Below are 10689 nucleotides of genomic sequence, written 5' to 3' on the forward strand. Positions count from 1 at the left end.
ACTGTAAAAGTAATGTTGTAGCCACAGTGGTCCAGAAATTATGCACGAGGCAAGGATTTCTTAGGGTGATCTCTTTTTCTGGATCACTTATGTACCTGGGAAAAAGGTTGGACAAGCTTTCAAATGCAAGACATTCTTCCTCAGGTCTCTGATCACAGGAAGCCCGACACAGCAAGGAAAGCCTACCTAACACCTCTGAAAAACTTGGGAACAAAAATACATAAGCTGCCTAGAAAGTAAGAATCAAAGACTAAACGCTGATATTGGCTTTATGGTCTATTATAAATTTATCTGAATCCTGAATTCTTTCTACACAAGGAAGGTGAGATTGATCCATTCTTCCCCTGCCCTTGGTAGGCCTTGATCTCCCAGTAATCACCTTCTTTTCTTCTGCTAATTGTGTCTGCTACACCTGAGAATTTCTCACAACCCCTCCCTCCATTGTGCTTCACTTGCTGTACCTAGCTTTCTATAATTAGAGACCTGAGGAAGAATGTCTTACATATGAAAGCATTTAACTTTAACTCAACTACACAGCTGGTCTAATAAAAATCACACTAAGAAATCCTCGCCTCTATTTCAACATCAGACAGTGAAATTTAAGCAGTACTTTTTAAATTAATTGTTAGATCATTATTATGGTAGGATGGATATAAGTAATAGGAAAACATTATTCTCTCCTAGCAAGTCATGCAAAATTCATAGTCACATTTGGAACACTGGTGATAATGTTCTTTTCTTCAAGGGTAGCTGACTTTAAGCCACTAATGCAACCATAGGAAAAAACCTTCAAAATACTAAACTGTATTTATGTAGCTGCTCTGTTCCCCTATTTTTCAATATACTTTGGCCATGTGTGCACAGTGAACTTCTTCCCAGCAGAGGTTCCTTCAAGAAAGCCATACTGCTCTTCTATGGCACACTCTTAAACCAGTAGCAATGTCATTGCACCCAAGCTGCAGACTTACCAGCACTTTTGAATGAAAGGGCTAATTAGTTACAGGTATTATCATGTATTATTTCACACTACTTAAATTCCATCTTCTTGTGCATCTCTTCCATTCAACTTGTTTGTCTTTTCTCCCCCTGCACCTTGCTGCTGTTCACCACATAGATCACCACCTGTGCCAATGCTCTTAAACACAGCACTGGAGCAGCAGAATGAAACTAAATAGTTCACAGGAAATTAACTAGGATGCTGTGCTACAGAACCCTTCCAATCAGATGTAAAAGCATAAATGAAATGGAAAAAAAAACCCCACATATGCAGAATTATGAAGACTCTTATAGTGAAGCAAGATTTATACTCCTCTTATCTAATGTGTAACATAATCCTTAAAGCATTCATAAAAATTAATCAATAGAGAGGTCAGAAAATTCTCAAATTTGCACATTCCCTTCAAAAATTACTTATTTGAAATTCAAGGTGTGTTACCACTTTGAAGAGTTTGCTTTAACATAGCCTATAGATATTTAAACAAAAACTGACACTAAGCTTCTCTAACTCACATCTCCTTTGTGCTGGTAATCATAAAAGAGAAGTCTTGCATGTAAAGTATCCTTTATTTACCATGCCGTCAAATTCTCAGTAAGCTCCTCTAACGCACTTGTTCCTCCTGACCCTGTTCAGCAACATTGACATTCCATTCTCACTTCATCCTCTTTCTCCTTCAGGTGAGGAATGCCAAGAATGCCCCCCATGCCTTTCCCTTAAGGGCTACTTGCTTTTATTCCTCAGGGTAGAAATAAAAAGGTTCAGTGTGCCCTAGGCAAGAGGCAAAGCAATCTAGTTGAACTACACCAAGAACCATTATTCAGTGTTGTAGACTGACACAGAAGTGGAGAGTTGTAATATGAGGACAGGCTTCAACTCCCTGGTCCACCACAGACCTCCTATATAACACTGAATATACTATTTAAGGCAGGTGTATGCTGTCACATATGCATGTCACAACCCAGAAGCCTCAAGCTCACTTATTCCTGCACTGCTTTTTGCAGATAATTCATTTTTACTGTCAAGGCCGTTATACAGCTTCACTTTTTGGAGAATATTCCACTTCTAGGATATTCTTGTTGCAATGTTTGGGTTTAAAAATCAAGCAGGTATTCCTTGATTTTTGATTCCAGGAGTATCAAAAGGATACTGTTTACAAAGGGGGGGTGTTAACTGTGCAAAGCATTTTCTCCTGTTTTTTGCTTTTACAAAACTTCTTTTAAAAAAAAAAAGTTGAATATGTAGACAGATTTAAGTCATTGCTCCTTTAAGAAAAGTTTCTCTCCTCACCCTTTCCTGAAGAAGTTCTACAACTTGTTGAATGCAATCATTTACATTGCAGGAATCAGTTTTCAACACTAGTTCTGGGGCCTCAGGTTTTTCATATTCAGAGTCAATGCCAGTAAAACCTGCATGACAAAAAAAACAAACAAACCAGAATTTAAAAATCAATGCCTCCAAATGTCAAACTATTGCTTCTATTGCTCTATCCATCATGGCTGCCCCAGCTATCAACAAAAACAGAAAGGGAAAGCAAACAGTTTTCTAGATAGGTTTCTTATTGTGAATGGAAATTTTTCTTCATTAGCAGGTAATTTATCACATCCAGATCTCTGCATCTAGCTGAACCTTTATATAGTAAATAGCAAATGTCATGTTTTAGTACAGATGTATTCCGAATGAGGAGGAAAGGGAGGTGAAATTGCAAAAGAACAATATACACCAGCCTTGAGTAATCCAGTTATATACCCTTTTGGTGTGTAACTTCAATATTTACTAGAGTTGATACAGCATGTGATTTGGAATAATCTTAAGTATTTCCCTTATCTGCAATACAAGCATAGTTAATAAGCTCTAGCTTGAAACTGCAAAACAACCTCTAAAGGGCAGAGCTGAATAATCATTGGAAAGACCCACTGCAAAAAGTTGCAAACTGAGGTAAAAATCTGCTATAGGGCTACAACACTTAATAATATTTATAGCCCAATTCAGCCACCAGCATCATTTACTTTGCCCCATTTATCATGCTGCTTTGAAGTAAAGAAATTATTAATCTCTGCCACCTTTCCAATTGTGCATGTCCATGGAACCAACATTGAGGTGGGTAAGCACTCAAGGGGCCGCTAAATTGAAAGCTTCATCTTCCTCAAGAGAAGGATCAAATGATGGCATATAAAATGCTAGAGAACAGGTAGCAGCAGCTTTCAGAGACTCTTCCCATCAAGGGTGCCTAAAGACCTTGCTGCACATTACACTCTGAGCTGCTCAAATGTTGATCAGTTAACCTCCAAGCTAAAAACTCTCTGATGGTCCCCCACCTGCACAACCATGACTTGCCACTAGAGGGCTGGCAAGCAGGACCCTCACTAGGAGCTACAGCTAGGAGTTGCCACTACAGGGCTGGTAAGCCAGGACAGGCTTCTATCCCTGCCTCTAGGTTGGGGGTTGAGGGAGATGGTTGTGCCGGGAGACGGCAGAAACATGCAGCTGGGAGGTAGAGAGTTAATGGAATAGGAGTGGGTATGAAACAGAAGGTGGAAAGGAAATGAGAATTGGGGAAGGGTGGTGAAATGAAGGAAGTCAACCACTGAAGGATTAAGTAAAAAGAAGTAAAACAGAGCTTAAAAAGAAATAAAGAGGAAGTAAATTAAAGAGGAAGGTCTCATGTTTTCATAAACTGGTATTTGGGACTGGAGTGGGGAGAGCTGGTGGTCATCCTTTCCAGGGTGGCTGGGACATCAAAGAGGTAAGGGAAGGTGCTTTTGGGGGAGCTACTGTTCCTGCCTCAGGAAGGAAGCCCCAGCTCATGGGGATTCGATCCAGCTCACTACCTTGTCCCCCCACTCATACAGACTGCACTCCTGGATCCATCTGTGCCCTGCAACCTGCCTACCTGGCATGTGCTCTGCAAGCTGTTTGCACAGGGTTGCACCCCTGAGAGTAGGGAGGTTACACCCCCAGGGGTAGGAAGGGGAGTTGGCTTGATGCCAAAACCACCCCTTGGGCAGTAGAGTTCAGGGGGTGGACAGTTTGTTCACAGAGAACAGGAGGGGCAGAGATATAAAGGAGATATAATATGGCTGCTGGCATTCCTTGGAAACTGCCATGGGCATTGAGTCGTCTTCCTCAATGCACAGATTTGGTCAAAGCAGTGATTCTCAACCTTGCTAGATTTAGGGCACTCCTCCATAACTTTTTTTCAATTTGGCTACACACTGGTTGAAAACCACTGAGGTAAGCTGAGACAGCACAGCAATGGTTCTTAACTAGGGTGTCACCAAATTAAAGAAGCTCCATCTGCTCTGTGCACCTCTGTTTCAAGCAGAGCTGAACCAGGAAGATCAACGACAGGACCAGGCATTCCTCCCTTCTTTAAGGTTTATCAGATAATGCAGGCAGAAGTGCATTTTCAGGCCACAGTGCTGCCCAATCACAAAGCGCGTGGGGCAATTCCACCTGGCTATCACAGTGGCGGCACCTGCACCATGGCACCCCTAAAGTGGCCTTGCAGCACCTCAGTTGAGATCCACTGGGTCGAAGGTATGAGCTACTGCCTGCAAAATACTTTGAAGCATTTTGTCTGCTTTCACCCTATCTAAGCATGCCACGTAAAAATCACTACTGCTTAAAATAATGCACCTTCTCTTATTCAGGACATAACAGAACCTGCTACAATTAGGGTATTTTATAGTGCAAATAAAAACCCCATATAGAAATAAAGTGTCAATAATGTCAATAACTTAGAGAGAGATTTTCTGCTGCTACAGATATACCAGCAATACTACATCAGCAGAGTCCCTTAGGGAAGATCCAGCATACGACAGCAAAAAAGGTTTTTCTACACCACCTCCTCAAACAATAAAAAACTAAGCTGACAGAATTCTTTGTTTGCATCCACACCAGTGGTTTTGCTAAAAGGTACATCAGTTAGGGAGTGTGGTCTGAAACAAACATACTGGCAAAATATTAGGCCATGTTTACATTACAATCAATATTCTACATAGGATTAGAAATGAAACAAGCAACTCAGGTTGAAGGTTTTACATTTATAATGTCATGAAGCATATTTAATTAGCCAGTCACCTCCAATACCTGTAGTCATAATTATGGCAGCAGATATTGTTTAACTCCTGAATGCAGGTAAAACAGGTAGTGTTAATGCTTAAAAGGTGTGACATACTAGCTAAAGAGGCACAGTGCCTTTAAGACTGCTCATAAATAAAATTTCCGACAGTTGATCAGAATATTACAAGGTATTTTTCAGTTCTTGTTCGTTTTCTTTATTCAGGAACAAGAAAGAAAGAGACCCTATTTACAGCAGTAAGCATGCAACACAACAACAGCATACAACCTTAGCATAAAAAGTGACTATATTTGCAAAAGCATTTTCCATTAACTGGTTCTGGATTAAGAAAGCACTACTTTTCTGCAAGAGTTTTTGTCAGGTCATTATTAGCATTATAGTTGTGTGTACACATGACAAACAGAGTGGGCTCTATTGTGCTAGCCAAGGTGCAATTACCAAAAACTGTAATCCCTCTTGACAATCTGAATCTATTCAGATGGAATCTATGTTAGATGCATGGGGCTGGGAAAGGAAATAATCACATGTGGGCAAAGTAACTTGCCCAAGGTCTTTTGATGCAAGTACAGAATCTTCCAGACTTCCTAAGTGCCAGTTCGGTGCCTTACCCATTGAACTATACAACTCAATGAGATATGGCATTGAGTGGACTATTTATTTATCCAGAGAGGCTAGGATTACAAATAAGTTTAATAAGGAAAGAAAGTGACTCTGCTGAGGTTCACCTTTAATTTCTCCAGCTCTGGCTTTTTTATAAAGTCCTTTGACATCCCTCTGTTCACACACATGCAGTGGAGCATCCACGAATACTTCAAAAAATGGCAAGCTTGCACCTTCATGAATTTGTCTAGCTTTATTACGATCCTGAAAGAGGATATGGGGAAAATAATTTGAACATTTTTAAATTCCATTTTTGCAATAAAGAAAAATAATTTTAGAAGGAAACAATTAGCTTTTTAAAATAAATGCAAAAACTAGCACCTTCAGAGAGAGGAATGAGATGCAAGCATTCCACATGATACAAACACATTAGCCACCTTCATAAAAATACAGTTTGTCATGTTTAAATATAGATTACCAAGTAAGTATACAAAAAGAGTATTCTTCTCATTTCTAAAGGTTCTGTTCTGTTCCATGATCTTGAACTCTCCAAATAATTCTTTAAAGAGCAATATGCGCATCTACATGTGATATTAATTTGTCACAACAAACTCTGGCACAGTTCACACTGAAGATTATTGCTTCTGGGTACAGCGTTTACACGTGTGCCTAGGACCACAGCACATTGAGCCTGGGTGGTGCAGCACCGCCTGGCAGGGGGCCCAGGGGTTAGTATGGCAGCCTGGAGCTGCTCTCCCCACCCCACCCCCAGCTCAATGTGCTACAGAGGGGCTGGGCAGGGCACAAGGGTACTCCAGGGTGGGGCTAGCCAGTAGGCAACCCCCACACTGTAGGCACCCTTGTGCTCCTGCCAGCCCCAGTCACCATCTACAAGTGTGTTGCAAGGGGGTTAATAACTCCGCCACAGGATAGTACTTGTGTCAGGAAGTACTATCCTAAGGCAGAGGTAATTAGTTTACTCCGGACTAATAGAGGTGCACGTGTAAACAGTGACACTTTACTGAGGAGCTAATTAGTCAACTGCAGTAAAGCATCTCAGGTAGATGCACCCACTATGTACCAAACTACCCACCAAAATATATTCCACTGACGTTGAATTTGCAATTCTGTGAATGTTAACGAGACACGCTGAAGAACAGCAAAAGCAGATACTGCATTAATATTTTAAAAGAGCTTAACTTGTCTAGGAAATCTGCAAATTATCCATTAGCATTTTATCTCTAAAACACATGCAAGGTTATGCCTCACATGCAGATAAAAAGATAGGTCAGCATACTCTATCATCTGAGAGAGGTTAACAAGACAACTCATAGAACTCAAAAAATTTTCCTTGAGTGACACTCTGAATTATTTTCTATGCATCTTTTTTGTGCTGAGACTTTAATATATTAATGATTCAGCTGCACTGCAGCACCATAAACATAAAGCCTGGCAAAACAAAACTTACCTGAGTGTAAGGAGAGATAAAACTAGTGATGCACACCAGACCAGCATCTGCAAACAACTTAGCCACCTCGGCAATACGGCGGACATTTTCTTCCCTGTCTTCTGGAGTGAAGCCCAGATTCTTGTTAAGGCCTTGGCGAATATTGTCACCATCCAATGTGTAGCATGGAATGCCATGGCATACCAAATACTCCTCCAATGCCATGCTAACTGTGGTCTTCCCAGCCCCCGACAACCCTAAAAAAAATTAATTCCAAGAATAAACATATACATTGAGCACAGTAAAATTCACTATTTTACTACGATGATCAAACAAGAGATAATAAGAAAAGCAATTAATTTCAGAGGACTCTCTATGGACACTCACATCCCTCAAATATTCTCAACATAAAAGAAACTAGGCCAGAAAGGCTATGACAAATAGGAGCATCACTGTTTACAATAAGAAAACACTTACTTGTTTTGGTTCCATTCCACTGAACGTGAAAAATACCAGAGACGGATTAGAGTACTGCTCATACAAGACTTCTTGCAACAGCCTTGATTAAACAGTAATGAGTAGTTTAAGATAGCTCATTATCATTCAAATCCAGCACTAAACTTAAGCACATGCTTAATTGTAACAGGAGTTTCATATGTTTATCATCAATAGGACTGCTTATGTGCATCACATGCGTTACATGTTTTTGTATGTTGCCAGATGCTAATCTCTAACTATTTCAAGGCAAAGCATGTCATGAAGCTACTGGCAACAAGGCTAAGGAAGAACTAGAAATATGATACAGCACTATACCAGCAGTAACTTGTTGTAATTAAAAAAAAATAACAATAATAATTGGCTTTGTAGCTATACGAAGTAGAAAGTGCTCTAGAGAAAACTGTATTTGCTAATAAAGGGAGGGAGATTCTTTCTGAGGGGAGATTGTTGGATCAACCTACAGGACAACAAGACAGACTACCTGTCTGCTTCTCCTTGCTACAAACAGGCAGGCAAATTCTATAAGGCCTTTATAGATTAAAAAAATCAATACCTTACATTTCATTTAAAATCACTGGGAAAACAGCAAAGCTCCTAGAAAAAAAATGATACTCTCTTTCCCTAGTAAGCTGACCGCTATGTATTCTTCATAGGTATCTAGATAATGTTTACTCTGGCACTGTAATTAACCAGTTGAAGAGGTTCAATAAGTTGTCCCACAAGACCAGTGGAATGCAAAAGGCTACCAGTGAAACTCCAGTAGTTTCATAAGCTCATAAGCGCAGTAGTTATCATAAGATGTGGGGAGAGGTGGGCACACTAAAAGGAAGAGACAGGCTACAACTAGATCTAGACAGATCACAGGGGTGGGTGGATGAGAATAGAATGGGATTCAATACTGACAAGTGCAGGGCACTGCACCTAGGAAGAAAGAACCAGAAGCATACCTATAGGCTGGGGAACTCCCTTCTCGTCAGCAAAGAGGCAGAAAAGGATCTTGGAGTCATTACTGATACCAAGATGAATGTGGGCTGCCAATGCAAGAACACGGTCAGGAAAGCTAACTGCACCTTGTCATGCATCCACAGATGCATCACGAGCAGGTCCAAGGAGGTGATCCTCCCCGTCTGTGCAACATTGGTCAGGGCACAGTTGGAGTACTGCGTCCAGTTCTGGGCACCACACTTCAGGAGGGATGTGGATAACATGAAGAGGGTCCAGAGGAGGGCCTCTCGCATGGTCGGGGGCAGCAGGGCAGGCTCTACAAGGAGAAGCTACGAGACCTGAACCTATTCAGCCTCTACAAGAGAGGGCTGAGAGGGGATCTGGTGGACATCTATAAACTTACCAGGGGAGACCAGCAGGGAACGGGAGAGTCCCTGTTCCCCCGAGCACTACCAAGAGTAATGAGGAATAACGGCCATAAATTGACGGAGAGTAGATTCAGGCTAGACATCAGGAGGCACTACTTCATAGCCAGGGCGGCTAGGATCTGGAACCAACTTCCAAGGGAAGTGGTGCTTGCTCCTACCCTGGGGGTCTTCAAAAGGAGGCTAGATAGACACCTCGCTGGGGTCATTTGACCCCAGCATTCTCTCCTGCCCATAGCAGGGAGTCGGACTTGATGATCTGCTCGGGTCCCTTCTGACCCTACCAACTATGAAACATCTACTGTTCTTTTGTTTTAATTTAAAGGTAAGTCCCCCTTTATGAAGAAAAATGTTCAAAACAACAAATGACGAAGCCTCTTTAAAATGGGAAGCTGGAATGGGTAAACAGAAAAAGAAAAGCTTTAATAAAGCTTTGAGTCTACCTGTTAACCAAACTGTGCAACCACGAAAGCCACCTCTTGTCCCGACCACTTGGCCTCTCTTGTTCCGGCTGACATGATGGGCTTGGTACGTGACGTTGGTGGCTCGCTGCATTCCCTGTAGAAAGAAGAACAAATTGATTAGACTGTCAGCTTTTCAAATGATAAATTAAGTTGCCATAGTCCGTCAGAAGTCATTCACATGTCCGAACTAAGACTTAGAGGCAAATCAAAGATAAACACCTGAACTAGTCTAAGGTGCACAAACTAAAGTGCCCAAACAGGCAGCACAAAGTGGACTCCATGCATTACACCCTCCTGTCTCCCTGCATCTGAGGTGAGGCTAGTTACTCAAGTACTGTATTAAAATATAAGTTGCTTACGTACCAGGCAAACCGAGTCGTGCTAAAGCTCCTGGCCACAGTCCAGGCCTTACTGAAACTAAGCGATAAAATTGAACACAACACTTTGTGGCACCGGGAGATAAGAGTGCGGAGATCGTTGTGCCTTGCTTGCCTAGTGCACCAGTTTCCTTATAAGCAGGGATCCTGGTTTTCTCTGATCTAAAAAAAATCCCCAATTTTTGGACAAGTTGCCCTGTCAATCCTGGGGGTGGGCTCTGGCAAAAACAAATCCTATTAATAACAGCTTCAGTTTATGCATCGTGGAGACCTTGGCCTGGCTGTATAAGCATTTGTGGTCATCTGGCCAGGTGCCGGGGGACTGGAAACTGGCTAATGTGGTCCCAATTTTCAAGAAAGGGAGGAGGGAGGGCCCAGGTAACTATAGGCCTGTAAGCCTCACCTTGGTGCTCGGGAAGATCTTGGAGAAAATCATCAAGGAGCTCATGCTCAGGGGCAACCAGCATGGGTTCATCAAAGGCAGGTCCTTCCTGACCAACCTGATTGCCTTTCATGACCAAGTAACTAAATCCTTGGATGGTGTCACCGTGGACATAGTCTTTCTAGACTTTAAGAAGCTCTTTGACACTGTCTCTCACCCCATCCTCATCAATAAATTAAGTAACTATGGCATTGATACCTACACAGTTGGATGGGTAAAAAATGGGCTGATGGGGTGCACCCAGAGAATAGTGGTGGACAGGTCATACTCAACCTGGCGAGATGCGAGCGGTGGGGTACCCCAGGGCTCAGTTCTGAGGTCCACACTGTTTAACATCTTCATCAGCGACTCGGACGAGGGGGTGGAAAGCACGCTGTCCAAGTTTGCTGACGACACTAAGATGTGGGGCAAGG

General features: G+C 42.0%; 1 protein-coding gene across 1 annotated transcript in view; it reads right to left on the reverse strand.

Annotated features, from left to right (window-relative positions):
• PAPSS1 (3'-phosphoadenosine 5'-phosphosulfate synthase 1) overlaps positions 1 to 10689 on the reverse strand; it is a 72952-nt gene that overhangs the window by 50045 nt on the left and 12218 nt on the right. Inside the window, exons 2-5 of the mRNA XM_019521943.1 lie at positions 9437 to 9551; positions 7147 to 7382; positions 5804 to 5942; positions 2285 to 2403 (exon numbers count right to left, since the gene is read on the reverse strand). Of these exons, the coding sequence (XP_019377488.1) occupies positions 2285 to 2403; positions 5804 to 5942; positions 7147 to 7382; positions 9437 to 9551 (609 nt within the window). The remainder of the gene's footprint in view (positions 1 to 2284; positions 2404 to 5803; positions 5943 to 7146; positions 7383 to 9436; positions 9552 to 10689) is intronic.

This window comes from Gavialis gangeticus, unplaced genomic scaffold (genome assembly GCF_001723915.1).
Source record: "Gavialis gangeticus isolate Ggan-Ray unplaced genomic scaffold, GavGan_comp1, whole genome shotgun sequence".
Taxonomy (NCBI): domain Eukaryota; kingdom Metazoa; phylum Chordata; order Crocodylia; family Gavialidae; genus Gavialis; species Gavialis gangeticus.